The 20,741-nt window shown below is 33.2% G+C and overlaps 1 protein-coding gene across 1 annotated transcript in view; it reads right to left on the bottom strand.

Moving 5' to 3' along the window:
- The window catches only part of MYCBP2 (MYC binding protein 2), a 254,502-nt gene that overhangs the window by 96,452 nt on the left and 137,309 nt on the right, over positions 1-20,741 (bottom strand). Inside the window, exons 33-42 of the mRNA XM_063102315.1 lie at positions 18,639-18,860; positions 14,307-14,498; positions 11,890-12,096; positions 10,909-11,040; positions 9,346-9,524; positions 6,758-6,900; positions 5,182-5,282; positions 4,080-4,298; positions 1,636-1,861; positions 498-616 (exon numbers count right to left, since the gene is read on the bottom strand). Of these exons, the coding sequence (XP_062958385.1) occupies positions 498-616; positions 1,636-1,861; positions 4,080-4,298; positions 5,182-5,282; positions 6,758-6,900; positions 9,346-9,524; positions 10,909-11,040; positions 11,890-12,096; positions 14,307-14,498; positions 18,639-18,860 (1,740 nt within the window). The remainder of the gene's footprint in view (positions 1-497; positions 617-1,635; positions 1,862-4,079; positions 4,299-5,181; positions 5,283-6,757; positions 6,901-9,345; positions 9,525-10,908; positions 11,041-11,889; positions 12,097-14,306; positions 14,499-18,638; positions 18,861-20,741) is intronic.

Raw genomic sequence — 20,741 nt, 5'->3', positions numbered from 1 at the left:
AGCTAATGGTCAAACTGAGAGCGAAAGAGATTCAGTACCATCTCATGCTGGTTACAAGGTTCAGGTTTACAGGTTTTTTGGTCCTTACTTTGAAGGAACATGGTCAATTGTGAACTTGGTTTTGTTTTATTTTATGATTTAAAACATTTAGAAAAGATGATAGTAAGTTAGTCCCTTTGTAAAATCAGGTTCCATTATTTACTCAGAAAGGAACAGCCACCAGAGCAGGTTCAGGGCAGGCATAATTATATTTCAAAGTCTGGGTTATACTGCACAAACTCTTCAAAGTCTGGGTCATACTGCACAAACTCTTCATGTACTGAGTAGCAAAAATAGACCACTGTACCCAATTAAAATACAAAATATTTTAAATTATATGCCCCTAGCTTAAAATAAATTTCAGACTTTTTGAATATAGGCAACAATACGAATTAAGCCAATAGCAGCCTTAGAAACACAATCTTCCTCAACATAATGAAAAGACAATTCATTCTTACTTCATCAGGTCCAGGGCTAAATTCATAGCCAATTGCAAAACACTTGAAGCCATAGAAAGAAGCTTTGTCATCTTTCACATAATCTGAGGCAGTCTCCAATGAAAAAAGGGCCTCATTTCCTGAGAAAAAAAAAGCCAGAACTGAGTTCAAAATTTAAAACGACTTTACTGAAGTTTCCCTATCTTTTATCCATTTCAAGAAAGGTAGCAATACAAATCAGATACTAAATAACCTAAATAGACTTTCCGAGGGGATTCCTATTATCTACTTGAGCAAACTGTGCTAAAAACACTACTAGAAACAATAAGATGATCCCAAGTGAATTGCTGCTATTTTTCTTTAACATCAAATTTTCCTCCTTAATCACATATCCTACCTTTAAGTTATACAGGTAATCATTTTCCAAATATCTGCCAATCACATAGGTAACCTAGGTTAGCCTTCTCTCCTTCAAAGTGGGCAATCCTCTACCCTAGCATTTACTATTATTATTATTTTTTTTTTTTACAAACAAACAGAAGCAGTTCAGAATAGAAGGAAGACATTTCTTAATTCAAAGTGGCTATTAATTTGAAGGATCACAAGAGTAGTTACAGTTAATTGGTTAAAAACACAACAACACATAGTTTTAAAAACTTAACTTTCTTTTAAAGGAAAACATTAGTATCAGCAATAACGTGCTCACACACACACACACACACACACACACACACACACACCTCTCAAGCCAACTAAAACAATGGCTTTAACACAAATCAGAATTCTCCTGAAATGAAAGGACTCCAGTCTCTAGTTAAGTTTTGAGAATTTAGCACTTTCTTGGAAAATAAAAAATCGAATCCATTTTTTCTACAGTTTGGTCCCAACTACACAGTTAGGAATTCCTTGGTATTAGCACTCTGCTTTGCCAAGCTAATCTTTCTTCACAAAAGCCTCAAAATATTCTTTCTCCAAAACTCAGATCATGCTTGCCCCTTGCCCAGGGCATCTTATTTATTCTTCAATTGCAATCTAGATACATAATAGGTCCTTAATAAACTCCTCTAAAAATCAAATAAACATTTTCATTGACACATCCCTACTAAATATACACACATACATATTTTTTGCCATATAAAACAGAAGAGAAAAAACTCACCTGGCAACACTAAAACCATGGTAGGCCACCCAGTGGATCCTGAAAATTTCTTTAATTCTATCCATGAATTAAGATTTTCATGAACAGATGTCAATTTTGGTCCATATCCTGAACTCTGAACAGTTCTGACAGGAATTAACAAACGAAGGACATCTTCTGACTGGGCAGTACCACACAGAGGGTCAAATTCGATTGTCATCCACCTGACACATTCTGGGAATGTCACCTGAGGTCAACAGGCAGGAGGACATGAATAAGCGCACATACACACACCTGTATCTGTGTGTGTGTCTATGCTTTTATTAAATTAAACAATGGAAGAATAAGTAACAAAATTAAAACAAAATGTTACCTATGACAGAGAAGGACAAAGCAGAGTGAAGGAGACAGAGATAAAAGCTAGATTTGTTTTGTAGATTTGATTTTAAACAATGCAATTATTTAAGTAATTATAAAACAAAACCCAAATTTAAAAATTATTTCCTAAATATCTAAAGTAAAATAAAACAAATGACCCCACATGTATATTCAATTAGTGCATAATTGAATCACAGAGAGGAATTATTCCAACTTACGTTAAAATACAGTAATTGGACCATACATCTTAATTAGAAAATATCCAAAGAACAAAACACACACACACACACACACACACACCCAAAGCAAATAATTTATTTTCTAATTCTAATATTCCTAGTGTCATTGATAACAGGGACTCCAAATGTCTGAGAAAGGAGGTTTGAGTGTCCTTGTGGTCTTTATTTTCAATTAGTATCATCAGTACAAACTCATGAGATATTTTATCTTCAAAAAACTATATATACACATACACCCATATAAAAAATAACATATGGGGGCCGGCCCGTGGCTCACTTGGGAGAGTGTGGTGCTGATAGCACCAAGGCCACAAGCTCGGATCCCTATATAGGGATGGCCTGTTAGCTCACTTGGGAGAGGGTGGTGTTGACAACACCAAGTCAAGGGTTAAGATCCCCTTACCTGTCACCTTTAAAAACAACAACAACAACAACAACATATGTCTGTGTGTGTATCAATATATGTATATGCATGTGTAAAAGGAATCAGGGCACTTTTTAAAAAAATGGTTGGCTCCAGATCTGAGGCAGAAAATGCATTAAGAGGAGACTGGAACATCCTATATTAGAGAGTGAGGAAGCTAGGAATGATTATAAGTGCTGTGTCTAAAGGACTAAGAGGGTAAGCTGAAGAGGCTCCCATCCAACAAAGACATATGACCCAGTTTCTTCAACAAATAAAATTTGAGGAAATGAAGAGAGAGAGAGAGAGAGAGAGAGAGAGAGAGAGAAAGATCTACAGATTTAAAGGGATTTAAGATTAAAGGGAACTTAAGAGACATAACCAAATACAATGTATGACTCTTACTTGGATTCTAACTCAAACTATTAAAAATGTGCACAATATCTGATGATATTAAAGAATAATTTGTTTTTTCAATGTCGTAACATTATGGCTATTTTTAAGGGTCCTTATATTTGAGAGATACACGTAAGGAAATACCATGAATGTGCTTTAAAAGAATATGGGGAGAAGTGGTGGGGAATAAATGAAATGGGTCTGACTAAGAGCTGAAAACCACTGAATATGGGATGATGGATAAATGGGATGTACTGTACTAGCTTGTCTTCTTTTATATGTTTAATATTTTCTACAATAAAAAGTTGGATATTTTACAACACACAAAACATAAACTTATAATTAAATTGATGTAGTGGATGACTCCTTCTCCTCCTCCTTAATTTACACGATACAATTTTAAAAACAGAGAATAAGGATTTTGAATACTCTATAATAACAAAATTAAATTTATAAATGCTGTATATGTATTTATTTATTTATTTATTTATTTATTTATTTATTTTGTCGTTTTTTCGTGACCGGCACTCAGCCAGTGAGTGCACCGGTCAGTCCTATATAGGATCCGAACCCGCGGCGGGAGCGTCACCGCGCTCCCAGCGCAGCACTCTACCAAGTGCGCCACAGGCTCGGCCCTATGTATTTATTTTTTAAACATCATATACAGTAGGCTACTTTAAATCCTACATTGGGTATGTAATTTTCAGAACTCAGGCTGTGGTACAAATATCAGTTCAACAAATATTATTTAAAACTTCTAATGCTTGATATCTTCTGTTGCTACAATATACAGCATAGAGTTGAGCATTATATACTCTATGATACTTGTAAAAAGATCTGAGAATAACTCTAATAAACTTACAAAAGGTAAAAAATTCTGCCTTAAACCCTGTTGTATACCCAACAGTCCATAACCATCTGCAGATTCTCTATATTTAAATACTATAAAAGAAGTTATGCTTCTGAACACAGGCAAAGCATTCTTTAAGATATTAGAGAACCTCAAACCATGTTTTAAATTTAAATTCTTACTATGAATCAGTGCCTACCTTGTAATGCATCACACAAGCAGGTTTATATGGGTGCTCACTCTCTATGACAGCATAGTGATTAGAGGTTGTACAAGCAGAGAGGCCTTGTTCAGGCTGATTTCCTGTGGTGCTATCTGTTGACTGATTTGGATTGAATGCAGGAGGTGCATACTTCTGATTCAAAATGGCAACCGAGGGAAGCAATTGTTGGACAAGGCCAAAGACTTCTACAGCCACCTAGTACATACACAGAAAAATATGATTAAGTGAGATCATGAATGTGAAAGTGATTTTTAAGTTATGAATTACTATCATTGTTGGTTATCCTTATTAACAACAATTTCTATCTAGAATTTCTACTAGCTAAGTTCTTGTTCAAAGAGAAATATGTTCTATGGATAAAAAAGATTTATCTTAGATGTCTTAAGTATCGTATGAAAATAACCTAATCTATATTGTTAAACACTTTTGCTTTTTTTGTGATCTATAATAAAATTGGTTTTACTCAAAGTCTAACTATGCCAAAGAATCAATAGTTTATGATTTCTTCCATGTCTTGAATATTTCACTATTTTAAAATATTATCTTTTTACATTGCTATTGTTATTCACGATGGAAAAGATTTGGCATCAACCTCATAAATTTTAAAAATCTCAGTTAACTTAATCTTTCCTTATATATCATATTTCTTTCTTTTTTTTTTTTAAAAAGATGACCGGTAAGGGGATCTCAACCCTTGGCTTGGTGTTGTCAGCACCACACTCAGCCAGTGAGCAAACCGGCCATCCCTATATAGGATCCGAACCCATGGCCTTGGTGCTATCAGCACCACACTCTACCGAGTGGGCCACGGGCTGTTCTTATATCATATTTCTAAAATATATTTCTCACTCCCAAATTCTTCAAATGTAAAGCCAATAAATAAGCACAGTAATCCAGTAAACAACTACAAATAGAGAGGTTTAACTAATAACTTCTACCATTTAATATGTCTATCTCAGCTTCTTGTTACCTGTAACCTAGGTGCCTCAAGGATTAAAATATTTTTAAAGAAAAGATACAAAGTCTAAAAAATAATTTTTTTCCAAGAGATTCAAAATTATAGAATTAAATTACACACCTTGGGAATAGCAGCAGCTACTGGTCCTATGTAGGCTATAATAAGGGGAAGCAGCATGGAAAACAGACTGGAAGAGCTAAGCAGTTCTGGAATGTCATCAGCTAAAAAAGGTATTGAAACTGTAGTTAGAAAGTAATTTCATTTTGCTGTATATATGTTAAACTAAATCTATATTCTATTGAGCCAAATTATAGTTGACACTGAGTGCTTACAAAGGACCTGGCTGGTACTGTTCTAAAGGTTTCATTTACATGTGTTATCTCACTTAATCCTCACAATAAGATACTTTTATTATCCCCACTTTTTAGAATGAGAGCAGTGTTTAAGTATCTTACCCAAAATACTTAATGTTTATTAAGCGTATGTACCTGTAAAATGATAGAGCCAGGATTAGAACCTAGGGTTACAGAACCATGATTTTAATTTACTACTCTGGCACCGAACATGGCTATATGAGTGACGTTACACAAACTACTTAATCTGTAAAGTAGGATTATAGTATTATTTCCCTCAATGGATGTTATGAAGATTAAATGAGTTAATATATGTAAAACGTTTAGAACAATGCCTACATATATTAAGCACTCCAAAAATATTTGCTGTTATTAAGCTATACTGTCTTCTATTTTTCCAATAAAAGCACTTTGCTGACGGACATTTTAGGCATTTACCCATAATCATGGTGCTGCAAAGGTAAGTTGAACCTAGACCATGAAGACCTGTATATTAAAGGCCAATTATTTTCTCAAATACTGGTTTATTGCATCAGAATAGGTTGGACAACTTATTTTTTAAAAATACATCTTCTTAGCCTAGCCTAAACCTCTGGAGATGGACCAAATAGTCTTTATTTTTAGCAAGCTTCCCAGGTGAATCTGACATGCAGCTGGCTTAGAAATGAATGTTACAGATAATAGTTGGGGGGTGGGGGTAACAGTGAATGTTTTTATATTGATAATTCTGCTGCCAGTGTAGAGGATAACTAGATTATAAGATGTTGAATGAGGAAAAGGTGGCAGGGAGATTATTAGGATATTATCCATCCATGAGAAACAGGATACATGCTTGCACCACGGCAGCCAGAACTATGGCAGTGGGAGAACAGGGAGAGAGAAGAATACAGATTAGAGAGTTTCCAGTGGAAAAACACATAGAACTTAAGTTAGACAAGTGAACCTAAGGAGGCACTGAGGGTTACCCAGACCTTCGGGTGAATGGAAACATGTTACTAGAAATAGGACACAGTGAAAGAAAAAACTTTTTGACTCCATAAAAGAAGAACTACTAAAAGAAGAATAAAGCAAAGATCCACTTTAATCAAAACAGAAATTTTCTCTTACTGGGTTAACTAAAAAAATCAGAATATCAGATAGATACTTGCTATTGAATACTCTAAAAAATTTTGCATTAGAGTATAAAGAGCATGACTGATCCATAATTAATGTATGTGTAGGTCTATAATGAATAAAAAATGATGGGATTCTACAAGATGGTTCCTCTTCAATAACTCTGTACACAAGTTAGAAAATAAAGAATCTAAAATACGACAATTAAGGAAGAAAAAGAAAAGTCTTACCATCCACAGCAAGAGCTCTGTGCAAGAGGTCCTTAGCAGCTCGAACAACAGTGCTTACCACAGAGAGAGCTCTGCTACAGTTTTTATCTTCTTCATTGGCTTTACTCAGAAGTTGAGATTGTAAATCTCCATCAAATTCACTCCTGTAATATGAGTAAACAAAATTATTTTACAATGTAAAACATGACCTAACTCTAGGAACCATATCTAGATCAGAGCTCCTCATTTGATTTATGGTTTAAAAAGTTCACTTAAAAAAGTAAATGTGTAACTATATAATTTCAGTAAGTTATAAAGGCTTTGAAGAAAAATAATGAAGCATAGGGCATAAAGTAAAGGGTGTTATTTTAAATAAGATCAGTTCTCTGAGGAACTTGTATTTAACAAAACCTGAATTACATTTTTAAAAAAAACCAAAAACGCATGCAAAGAACCTGCCAAAACTGTCAGGGCAAAGGGAATAGATTGGTGAGTCCAATGAACAGAATGAAGGCAAGAATGGCTGGAATGAAAGAGGAAAGAGTGAAAGGTTACAAGGTGGGAAGTAAAATAGCAGTCAAACCAGTGAGGTTTGCGGGCCACAGTAACAACTTCACATTTTATACTGGTATGGCAATGGGAAACTATTTCGTTTCAAGCAGGGGCAGAACTTGGTATGATTTATATTTTTATCAGATCACTGGCTGCACTGTGAAGATCTGACTTGGAGGAGGGCAACAGTAAAAGGTGGGAGACTAGTTTAGAGGGTATTACAGGTAGACACGTAGAGGTAGTGGTGGCTTGACTAGACCACTAATTATGGGAGTGGTGGAAAAGGTTAGATTACGACACTTTAAAAGTACAGCTGCCAGAATTTGATGACCTAGACGTAACCTGTGAGGGAAAGAGAGAAGTCAAGAATGATTCCAAGGGGTTTGGCTGCAACTGTGGATGAGAGAGGAGGACTCTGGAGACATTAAATGAAGGTGTCTATTAGCCAACTCTGTAGAGCATCCTTAAAGAGAATGTGTGGTATAGTACCTGCCTACAAACTCCAGTACCATAATTTACTAGAAGTGTGACTTTGAGCAAGTCATTTAACCACTCAGTTTCTAGTTTCCTCATCTGCAGAGTAGGGATAGGAAAAGTTCCTACTCCGTGGGGTTGCTGTGACGACCAGCTGAGATAACACAGGCAAAGCACTTACTGCATCGCCTGGCACACAGTGAGTGCTCAGTGCACATCAACTGTCATCATCTCTGTTAGTGTCATCCAAATGAAGATGTCAAAGACGGACCTGGATATTCAGTCTAGGGCTTAGAGGACACCAAAGCTAGAGATATAAACTTGGAAGCCATCAGAGTTGGATCGGATTTTAAAGGAACTTTAATCTTTTCTAATTTAATTTTTAATTTAAAGTTAAAAGTATTTAAAGCTTTGTGGGAAAACATCAATATGTATAAAACACTGTATTTTTATAAGATATAAAGTTTGGAGAGCTGATGCTTGTTCATGGCTCTCTAGCGTTTTGAAATACATAACTTCTTTTGTGCACAATACAGCTTTTAATCTATAGTTTGAGAAAAAGATTACTATACTGTTTATTGTAGTATAGATGTAACAAAAAAAGTTTTTCTTGATTGGAGTAAAAAGACAAGATACTTTTGTATCTCAGCAGTAACACTGCACTGAATAACTATTTAATACCATGAGGGGTCTTCAAAAAGTTCATGGAAAGATTCATATTATCTTTCAATTCTATTTTTTCATGAACTTTTTGAAATATCCTCATATATCTATTCTGTTTCACATGGAGAAAGGAAGCAGAAAATCTCTATCTACGGAAATTACTTTATACTAGCTACCCAGGTGGTGTCTCCAGATAGTTTATGAAAGAAATGGAGGAAGGAACAAGCCTTTGAAAGTGATGTGCAACTTTAGTGATTTGACGCTAACTCAAATTGAGGACAAATGTGATAAATCGTACTCACTACTACCTAAGACTCCAGCTAAATTGCTAAAAGAAAAATTCAGACTCAGTAAAAAATGTATATTTAAAAGTTTTTTTAACACAAAAGTTATCATTGTTTATTTTATACTGTTTACATTAGAAATGGGTTTTCATAAAAATTTTATAAGAAATGCCACCACTGTACCTCTAGGGCCCCAGGGGCTAGATTGGGTGGGTATAAGATTTACAGATACCAAAATATTCTGTAGAATGGAAAACAGGATCAAGGTAACATCACTACCTTGGTAGAGTCAACCTGATCATTACTTTTAGGTTTTTTGTAAAAAGAAATAAATTCCATCTAAATTTGAAACTGCAGACCACAAATTATAAAGTGACAGCAAACAGTACATATGCCCAGTACACAAAAATCTCAATAGTATTAGAGATAATGGCAAAAACACTTTAAAGGATTCACCTTTACAGTAAACACTGAATTTATATATTAAAATGAGACTTTATATGAATTAGCACAAGTATGTTCTAGGAAGATACACTGTATCATTATAACTATCCATTTAGCATTTTTTAGCTTGGTAGTAAATTGTGTACATTCTACCATTTAAAATATTTCCCTTATCTCCATACGTACACCTACCTATAGTAGAGTATCTGCGGAATCTGTCCTCTGGTTTGGTTTGTGCCATTACTACTCAAGCTGCACGTGCTGAATGTAAATGTCACACCATCAGGGCACTGAACTGTGGTCATTCCTCCATCTCCATTGGCTGTACGGCTTCCATAGTTCCTCAAGCGCACAGCATATTTAACATTTTCCTTCATGATAAAGATGTAAAACATGTTTATATTTATTCATAATGGACAGAGGATATACAAAAGAACTCCAGCAGTAAATTGGGCAAATATATTAAACTTCTTTGTCACATTTATAGATGTTATTGAATAAGCTTTTAATGAATCAAACATGATAACAGCTACCACGTAATGAAAGCCTACTGCATAACAGAAATTGTCCTAAGTACTTTATGGGATTAATTAAATTAATCCTTAAAATGACCTTATTTGGTAAGTTTCATTATTATCCCTATTTTACATATGAGGAATCTGAGGCACGAAGAGGTTAATTAATTTGCTCAAAGTCACCCAGCTAATAAGTAATGGAACTAGGACTTGAATAAAAGCAGTATGGCTTGTTCCCACTCTTAATCATACTGCTAGACTATGAACAATAACAAAAGATTTTAACTACATAAGCTAATATTTTTCCTTGATCAGTTTAACTTTTGAAATAATTTTAAATGTGGGAAAAATAGTGGTAAGTATATTATACTTTTATTTTAAGAGACACTCAGAGACTGAAATAGGCAGATAAGCATGAGAAAAAACATCCATAAAAATTGTCCAAAATATGATGCCCTGTACACTGAAAATATGAGCTATAGATACTGATGCCTTACGATCCATGACATAAACTTCATAATGAAGGCTTTTTGGTTTTTCAGTATCTAAACTCTTTTTGATGAAGTCTCTGATGAATTAATCCTATTCAAAATTCTACTCTATAATGAAATTTATTTTGGCTGAATTAGGAACAACTTTAACATCAATAATTACAATAATGTAGTAAAATTTCTCTATTTTGCCAAATAGTTATTTATTGTCAGAAAATTAAGTTATAGGAAGAAATAATAACTTTAATAGTTAATAACAACTATTAAGACCACTTGTTTAAATAAGTTTTGGCACAATGAGAGAAAGTATGATGGGGACTAATATTTACTGCGTTTCTGTACTGAGCTAGACACTGAGGCAGGTGCTTTATTTTCATTATTTGATTTAATCTGAATAACACTACAGTGTAGGTACTATTCTTTCCAATCTACAGATAAGTCTCAAAGTGATTAAATGATGACTTGCCAGTGTCTTAAAGCAAATATGTGGAAGAGCAAGTATCTGAAGCTAGGTCTGTCTGACTCCAAAACCTAACAGGACTTCCTACTATACCATACTTTATGACATACAGAATATAATACAATACAATATCAGGAACACAGTAGGTATTCCATAAATATCTGAAGCGCCACATAAAGGATAATTGGAATAGTTATATCTAACAAAGAAAATTCATGGAATGCTCTTCACTATTTTTAACTACATAATAATACCTCTTATTTAAACAGAAACATATGGTTGGAATTACCTTTAGAGGAACAACTTTGTCAAGTCTGATTTCAGCTATATCACTAGGTGAATCATCCGTTGTATAAGTTCCTTTGACTAATTCTAGAGACGTCCATCTGTGGGAATGAGCTGAATCTCCTGCATGTTCACTCTAATGTAAACAAAACAAAACAAAATCCACCAAATACCATCTTAATTTTACTGCATGAATGATTTTGATTTATAATTAATTATTGTCTTTAAGCATTTATTTCCTTGCATATAGAATTAGCCGTATACTAAAGAAAAAATTTTTGGTACTCGAAACTATTCACTTTTATCTAATTTCCTGAGGATACTAAAATATAAAAGGGCTCTTCTCATCTGATATCATAAACTATTCCCACTTCTTCATAAGAAGAGTGTTATATCTAATTATAGAGCCTAATAAAATAGAGAATTAATTCAAATTAATTGCTCCAAAGAATTAAGCTATAGACTGCTATTTACTAGAAAATGATTAACATACTATACCTTTGTGTCCCATTTTATTAAAACTTTGTGAAAATTCAGTACTTCAAATAATTTAGAGAATACAGAAAGATACACCTAAATCAATAAATACTGTCTTTACTCATCCCTTAACTCTGACAAAACTGCTTTACTGCTGATTGAGATAGTATCATCCATCTGAACATTGTTCTTGTTTTCTGAAAAATGGCAATAGCAAAAAAAAAAATTACTAAAGACTTATAATCAGAGGCTTAGCTATATACTTTCTAGATCTTAATTCCATTTTAAATATTTCCCTTTCTGAAAGTGCAAAAAATATGAGGAAGGAGTGATTCAAAATGGCACTCACTCAATCAAGTAAAATTACTCCATTCAATTTCTTTAATGTCATCCATCTATGATTGACCTGTTAAACCCTCAAAGGTTTGGACTCATCACACTCTGTGTTTAAGTCCTTACACAAAACCTACACACACAGCAAGATGAACACTGTAAGAATGACACTTACATCATCAACCAACACCTCTAATTCATATTCATGAATTCCACCTCCTCCATAGACAGAGAAGCCAACCACAACTATTCCAGGTTTGTCTACTGAAAAACAGATTGCATCAGGGGACCCATTCCCAGTGTTCCAGCTTCTTCCCTGACTTGTTTTAGTGAATCGGTTAGCACTGGCTTTTACAGAGTGAAGAGAATTTAGTCCATCCACCTGTAAACAACAAAAGCAATTACATCAGTAGCCTGTACCAGACTGTTAAAAATACACCTTTAATAAAACTATACAAAGATTCTAAGTCCAATAAAATAAAATATATTTAATACATGAGTTAAAGCCTTCCTAAGGGTACATTCTATTAAGAGATTAACCAGTAATAAAACAGATTTTTTCTAAATTCACAAATCAATGTCACTTGGCAGTGTTTTCTCCTTTTAGTCATATTAAACTACAAATTTCACTTAATTTAGAATGTCACAACTACAGCTTGTAAGTCATCACAGTCAGAACACATGAATGATCACTCGCTTCAAAGAAGGATACCAAAAATTTCATCAATATTCTATAAACCTATAGTTTTCAAACTATGCTACACAACGCTCTAGGAATTCTGCAGAGAAAGAGGTATGTAAGGAAGAGGTGGATTCAAGGTTCCCCTCTTAAGATCATCTCTTTTCTTTTCTATGAGTTTCCAAGTAAGATTTCATTTGAAGAAAATGATCTGTATTCTAAATTTGTATACCACTAACACATAGAGTGATATTTTTATAACTTTGCATTTAATACTTGGATATATATATATAGACATAGATAAATAGATATAGATATATGCACAACCACACTAATTAGACTTTCATTAGAGAGAATAGGAGAACTTACTGTGGCTTGAAATAGCTCTTTTTATTTACAGAGCCTGCTTCTAATCTAAGTTGGCTGCAGATATTTGGGAGACTTGAGAGGAAAAATTTGGAGTTTATGATTCTAGAAAAAATTACAAACAACTCTGAGAAAGAAAGAAACATGGATATCTAAGCCAGAACTTTTGGGAACTCTCAAGGTTGTACATTAGGCACTCTACAATTTGTGGCATTCCTTTTCATCCACAAAGGTAAGTTCACAAGGGATAACTCTTTAGTCAACTTCAGAAGGGGACCTGTGTGTTACAGACTTTCCTGCATCCTCCAAAGTCTATTGCAAAAGGGAAGCATATTATATAGGCTGAATGAATAGATTAAAAGAAAAAAAAAAGAAACATTTTCTAATAAAGGTTTCAATGATTTCCTAGGCCAAAGTCAAAACTAACCAAGAAACGTAGGAAGAGCTTCCCAAAGTGAGATACTAAAATTTGCTCAGGTGCATGTGATCATTCAGAAATTCTAAAGGCCAAACTATCACTATAAATAAGTAATGAGTGTAGATTAAAAGGGTTCATTCAGAAGAGATTATAAAATAAATCCATATGTAAGAAAAAGCAAAGACTAGGAATTATAAAAGTAAAAGAGAGAAAAGGAGTTCCTTGGCCAGAAATTTCAGAGCTGGGGCCACTGAAAACATGCTGTTTATTAAACATCCATTTGAATGTGTAACATATTTCACATTAAGACATGATTTTCAAAACAGGAAAACAATCTACTGTCTGCTTCTTAGAAACATTCACCAAATTCAGTCAAAACATTTGATAAGCTACAAAACAGAATGAGTAAGGCAGTGAAATGGAGAAAAACATTACTTTACAAAATGTAACAGTACTTTAAAATGTTTCAGTGATTTTTTCAAACATAATATTTGATAATCTGTATGATAATGGCTGTACAGCAAGGTGAATGTACTTAATGCCACTGAACTGTATACATAAAAATGAGTAGTAAATTTTATATTATGCATAGTTTATTACAATTAAACAGACTGTGATATAGATGAGATGAAAATTATTATTCCCATTTTACATATGTATTTGTCTAGGGTCAATTGAGTGGGCAGAGCTAAGGCTTGAACTTTGTTACCTTCTCTACACCATGGGTTCATCATTAGTAGCCTGATTTTATAAACATTTCTTATCATCCAGCAATGAGAACAATCTTTGCTTTTATTGGGGCATGGTGGTGGGGTTGTGGGCAGATGAGAAGTCTAAGTCTAAGAGGAAAACATATACTTAATATTAAAGTATTTTACAATCCTGGTAAACTGGTGAGGGAGAAGAAGCAAATAAGAGCAGACAAGAAGTAGTACAAGAAAGAGCAAAAAAACAAACAAAAAGAAAGAAAAGCTGAGTTTGAAGGAATTTTTTTTTTGTAAGGGAAAAATGAAGTGGGGCTGCTGATCCATTTTGAAATTAGTTTCTACAAAGCCAAAATACATGAAAAAAAGAAACTGGAAAATTTAAACAAGTGCTTATTATACAATCTCAAAGTATAATTTATTACTTCAGATCCCAGGGCTGACGCTGTCAGTTCGCTGACGATACTGGCTAATAACCCACAGGTGTTGGATACCAGGTGGGAAGAGAAGAGTTCGTGTTCTCTCCTCAGGCTGTTCCTGACTGGCAGTACCACGATGACCAGCATCTTCTCCAGCACTTCACGAAAGCTTGTCATCCCTGAGATGTTCTCTTCACTCTGGTACATGAGAAGAAAAAGTGCCAAGGTATTGCTATATTTTCCTTCGTGTGAGTACTCATTTGTCAAATCTTGTCTTTCCACATGACACCCTTAAAATTCAGACTTGAATCAGAGCCTATTTCTATAAATCTATCCATTTGTAGGTGGAGCCACTATAACTACTTTTCACTTAAAAGTTTTTTTGTGTGTTATCAGTCTCCGCGTATTGTAAAAGTACCACACGTTTAGGTATTTGTGTTTTTACGAGCTTTAGGTTATTTTCACATATTCTCTTATTTAACTTTTCAGTCACAATACTATATGAAAGACAAAAAACCTATTCTTCGCATTTAAGAAGCTTTCTCTGTAGGACAAGATTCGAATCTGAAATAATTATTTCTGGTATATTCAGAGGTAAAGTAACTCTAAATAGTTTGTGCAAATCAATTTTCTAACAAAATTCTTTTTGTACATGCATGTAATTCCTATGCAGTTTCTACTATATTCGATTGACTTTCTACTGTATTCAATTTCCTAAGTGGAGATAAAAAAATTCCAACCCCTCCCAATGGAAAAATTTCAAAAAAAAAAAAAAACCATAGAGTCCCATTAAAGACCAAAGGAAAAACTTTTTTTCAGAAAAAAACCAAAAGGTGATTAATTTAGCTGATATCCAGCATGAAAATTATTTATCTCCTTTACCATCCTCTATGTCTTTTAGCCCACTGTGGACAGAGAGCAAAATGAACTTAATTTCATCAGGAGGCCATTGTGACCATTCACTTTTGATATGGACTAAGAAATCAATTTGGTATCTAGACCAAGTTTTTTCATAGTGCCTTGACTTCGTCATCTGTGAAATCAGGGGAACTATTTGCTATGACTCAGTTATCAAAACCACCTTGTTGCCCCCTGAGCAAGCAAGTTCTTCCTTAATACTTATATTCCAGATTGCTTTACAAGCTACAATATATATTAACAGATTCAACAGATTTCATAAAATCATAAAATATGGGGGGGTCAAGCGGGGCCTTAAAATTAAATCATTTTCTTTGCAAGACAAAAAAATAGGTAAATGAGTGCACTTTAAAACCATTTGGAAATTAAGTAACTTTTTAGTTAAAATAGTCATAAGCATTATTATGAATCACTCTTAACTTCTTTCCTAATATACAATCTTATGCTGAAACAAAAAAAGCCAGTCAGAGATAATCTTTCATATTTATTTCTATTATCATTTGAATAAGACTACTATAACATTTTAGTTAATTTCTTATATAATTAATTTTTCTGGATTTAAAATAACCAATTCTTAATTTTGTTAAAATTCAGATTCTTTTATTCCTGACATCTTTCCATTCTCCAGAAACTTTACTTTCTGAAATATCTCAGAACGTTAAACTTTTGATAATACTCAATACCCAATTACACCCCATAATCAAGAATCTTGTGGGGCTTCATTTGGGGGTGGAGGTGGGAGTGGGTTAGAGTGTACTTATTTATGCCTGCTTAGTTTCTAATTAGTAGTTCCCAAGATTAACAAAGAAAGCTTCCCACATAATTTTAAAATGGAGTTAATAATTTGTCAATATGCTTTTGTTGAAGGACACAATATTAGCACATCACTGGCCACTAAAATTTTAGAGAAAGGCACTCTCATTCACTGGTGGTGGTGAATGCAAGCTGACATCAGCTTTCTAAAGAGCATTTTGACAGTTTAACATCCCCTTAACATATTTTCCTTTGACTTCAGAATTTTTCTACCATGAAATTTATACTAGGAAAATTATGAACATGCATGAAAATTTAGCCAATTACATTTTCAGCAGCATTGTTTAAAATGCTGAAATACTAAGAATAATCTATATATAAAAAATGGATTGATTAAATATATTACACTACACTAAAATAGTAGAATGCTACAATGTCCATTATAAAGAGGGAAGAATATACAAGGGGTCTTCAAAAAGTTCATGCAAAGATTTGTATTATCTTTTAATTCCATTTTTCCATGAACTCTCTGAAGTACTCTCCTTCAGTCTATTAAGAGAGACATTATAAATATGTAATTATTAATTATTAATAGTCACTAAATGTCAACGGTTCTCTACAAATGTTTTTAAAGTTTTAAAATTTTTTCATTATTTTTTTTATTAGCTCCCACAAATAAGTGAGAAGATGTGGTATTTCTCTTTCTGTGCCTGGCTTATTTCACTCAATAAAATTTTCTCTAAGTCCATCCATGTTGCTGCAAATGGTAGTATTTCATTTCTTTTTAATAGCAGAGTAGTATTCCATTGTGTAGATGTACCACATTTTCCTTATCCACTCATCCCATGATGGACATTTAGGCTGGTTCCAACTCTTGGCTATTGTAAATAGAGCTGCAATAAACATGGGAGTACAGGTATCCCCTTCAACATGATGATTTCCATTCCTCTACGTATATATACCCAGAAATAAGTAAATAAACGAACTGGCGGAGCGGGGAGACACAACAATCACAATTCCTTAATTTTGTTAAGACAAGTGAACAGATATGATGTTGATGTGGCAGAGGGGGAAGAAGAGGGGAGGAAAAGCAGGAATTGGTAAAAGGACATGAAAATCAACTATCTTGTATATTGATAAATTAAAATAAAATATTTTTTTTCACTATTTTTTTAACACTACAACACTAAAGGAAATTCTAAAAAAAAAACATAAAATTACTCATAACTTTATCACCCATGCATTATTTCCATTTTTCAGTATTTTCTTCTAATTGACAGACTTGTGCACACATACTTCACAGTCATCATTGTGTATACATGCTTTTTTCCTGATTTTTTAGTTTAAAAAATGTAAAACATCTGCCTTGATAATAAACATTAATATACTTATTTGTAATAGCTGAACCATATTCTATCAAGTTAATATACCCAAATTCAACTCTTTCACTTAATGATGAACATTTAAAGCTCTAAATAAGGTTTCTAATCTTTCCTTTTAATAAAATACACATACAGCTAAAGTCTTCCAATTATTCTCTTAGATAGTTTCCTGTGAAAATACTCATAGTTTTTAACAGTGACTCGACAATTTATCTTCTAAAGATATCTGCTAGTTTGTAGATCCTCAATTCAAGGGCTGTATTTATTTTTTTGACTCCTATCTTAACTAGTGCCTAATTAAAATCCCAGTAAATAGTAGGTACATGAAAAATATTTGCGAAAATATTGAAAGAAAAGGATTTAGAATAATTATATAATGCCATGAACAATCTAAGTTTAGTATTTTTCCCCATAGTCTCACCAGCATAGGAATTTATAAGAGAAAAAAATTATTTTTCCTAATTTCTAGAAATAAATTGATAACTCAATATTACTTTCATTCATATTTAGTTACTAGTAAGGATGAAATTTTTCCCATGCTGGCTTATTCTCTTGCATTGACTTTTATTGTTTCTACTAGGATCCTGCAAATATATTATATTAAATGTTCTGCAAATTTTCTTCCCATTCTGCTATTATACTTTTTGTTTCTATATGTTGTTGAAATTTTCTTCATCATTTTTTTATTGCTTTAGGTAACAGAAAATTGTTATTGTACAATAATTGGGATAACTATTCTATATTCTATTCCTTTTTTCACTTTTATAGATTAATTCTCATTGACTTGGTAGTAATGATATATGCTTTCATGTGTCTGTAAGTTCTTTACAGTGTTTTTAAGCAGTTATTAAAGAATGCTTCCTATGCCTATTGTTTTACAGTGCTTATTTTAACATACCAAAATGTCATACAAAAGATGTTTTAAAAACCGTTTATTTACTTATTATTATGTCTTCGAAATCTAAAATATTATATTAGAATATAAAAGATTGCTTATGGTATCTTCAACTTACTTTTAAATGGTCAGCAAAAAACAAATGTACACATATGCAATGAATAACTCTCAGATTTTTTACAGGTGAGTGAGTATTCAAAATAAAACAGAGGAAAAAGACCGCTCATTTATAGGTAAATATGAGATTTAAAAAAATTTGCTCTTCTTATGAAACAGATAATCATTTGTTAAATGTATTTACCCATATATAAGAATAAGCACCAAGCTAAATATGCCTCCATTTACAGTTTTATTGCCACATGATAAAAGAGATTTCAGAAAAAGACTTACCTGGCTGAGTTTTTCCATATGTGCCACCAAAAGGGGAAAACGATGAACTAGTGTTGAGTCATTCTCTGTGCTAACTTGTTTCACAATTGATCGTAGCAGTACTTCTCCATCATATGCAATAGGGAAGATAGAAGTCAGCTTAACAGAAGTGTGACACAGAGCTGACATAACAGCCGCAAGGAGTCGGCTGCTTGACGTCTTGAAGTTTGCTTCTTGGATATCCTTTTAAAAACAAAAATATGCACCCCCAAAGAAATACTGCATTAATATAATCCATGTTTCTGGATACAAAAAAGGTAAACAATCATTTAAATCATACCAAGACTTTCTATTACTCAATCATTTAAATTGTCTTGTTATAGGATAACATTACAGTGATACTTTAAAACACAATTATTTGTTCCTATCTCATGAAGATGAAAAATTAAGTACAGTCAAGAAAAATCAGTCTCCTGCCCTCAAGTAAATGAGAGTTTACGTATGTATATATCCTCACAATCATAGTCACTATTTTTGAAGGAAGGTGTCAACAATTCTTCAATCAGAATACATCTAAGACATTTACAATAAGCACTGAAACGATTTTTCTCAAATAATAAGTGATGTGAAATGTAATTCTGTGCGACTGCAACATTTCACTAAGGTCACAAAAACACATCATCACATTCCACAGTTTATTGAGGAAAATTAGTAGCACACTTGTAAAATTTTATAATAAAATATTAAAACTTATCAACATGGGATATCCTAATCCACAAAAATCATGTATATATTACTTAGTTCATCAAACATTTGTGTTACAAAGTCAACATTCCCTAAGTTAAACCAATGTTTGCTAAATCTAACCTGTTCAGTAGTGAAGGGAGAAAACAAATATATCAGACTGGGAAGGCTGAGAGTGAGAGAGTAATTACGTTGTGCACTAGTCCAGGCAATAATCTTGCCCCAGGCAACTGAGTGGTAAAATACACTGCCTTACTACATAGATTCAAAGTTGTGTGGAATGTTCTGGTGATGATAGTGAGTTTTTTTGGGGGGTGGGGTGAAGTGGGGCTAGGACTTCCGGCACAAAGTTGAATAGAAGTGGTGAGAACAGACACCCATGTTTTGTTTCCAAACTTAAGAGAACATTCAATATTTCATCATTAAGTAGAATGTTAGCTATAGATATTTTGTAGATATTCTTTACCAGACTGAGGAAGTTTTTTTATACCCCAGTTTGCTGAGAATTTTTAATCACTAAATAACTGCTAATTTTGTTATTTAAGTGCTTATTTTTTTCTGTAGTTATTGAGAGGATCATAAAATTTGCATTCTTTATTGAGATAATATTAATTTAAAACTGACCTTGAATTTCTAAGATAAATCCCACTTGGGTCATGATACTTGCATATTATTTACATTGCTGCATTTGACTTGATAATACTTCTAAGAACTTCTATTTTTCTGAGTGATGTTCATCTGTACTTTTTTCCTTTTTTTTTTTTAAAAAAAGATGACCGGTAAGGGGATCTTAACCCTTGTCTTGGTGTTGTCAGCACCACGCTCACCCAGTGAGCTAACTGGCCATCCCTATATGGGATCCGAACCTGTGGCCGTGGTGTTATCAGCACCACACTCTCCCGAGTGAGCCATGGGCCGGCCCAATCTATACTTTTTTCTTGTAATATCCTTCGTTAAGTTTTGGTATCAGGATAAGGCTAACCTCATAAAATTAGTTGGGAAGTGTTGCCTCCTATATTTTCTGGAAGAATTTGTAATACATTGATCTTATTTCTTTCTTAAATATTTAACACAAGTCTGGTCGTGGAATTTTCTTTGTGGGAAAATTTTTGATAATGAATTCAATGTTTCTAATGGACATAAGACAATTCAAAATTTTCTATTTCTTATTGTGTCAGATTCTGTTAACTTACTTTTTTCAAGGAATTTGTCCATTTCCTTTAAAGTTATAAAATTCATTGGTATAGTTATCCATAATATTCTCCTATCATTAGTTCCATCTGTAGTGATATTCCCTATTTCATTTCTGATAATGGTATTTTATAGTTTTTCTTTTTCTTTCTCTTCCAATAAGGCTTGCTAGGAGTTTATCTTTTTTTT

Source organism: Cynocephalus volans, chromosome 7 (assembly GCF_027409185.1).
Source record: "Cynocephalus volans isolate mCynVol1 chromosome 7, mCynVol1.pri, whole genome shotgun sequence".
Classification (NCBI taxonomy): Eukaryota; Metazoa; Chordata; class Mammalia; order Dermoptera; family Cynocephalidae; genus Cynocephalus; species Cynocephalus volans.
The sequence above is the reverse complement of the archived record's forward strand: the minus strand, read 5'-3'. Positions and strand labels throughout refer to the sequence as shown.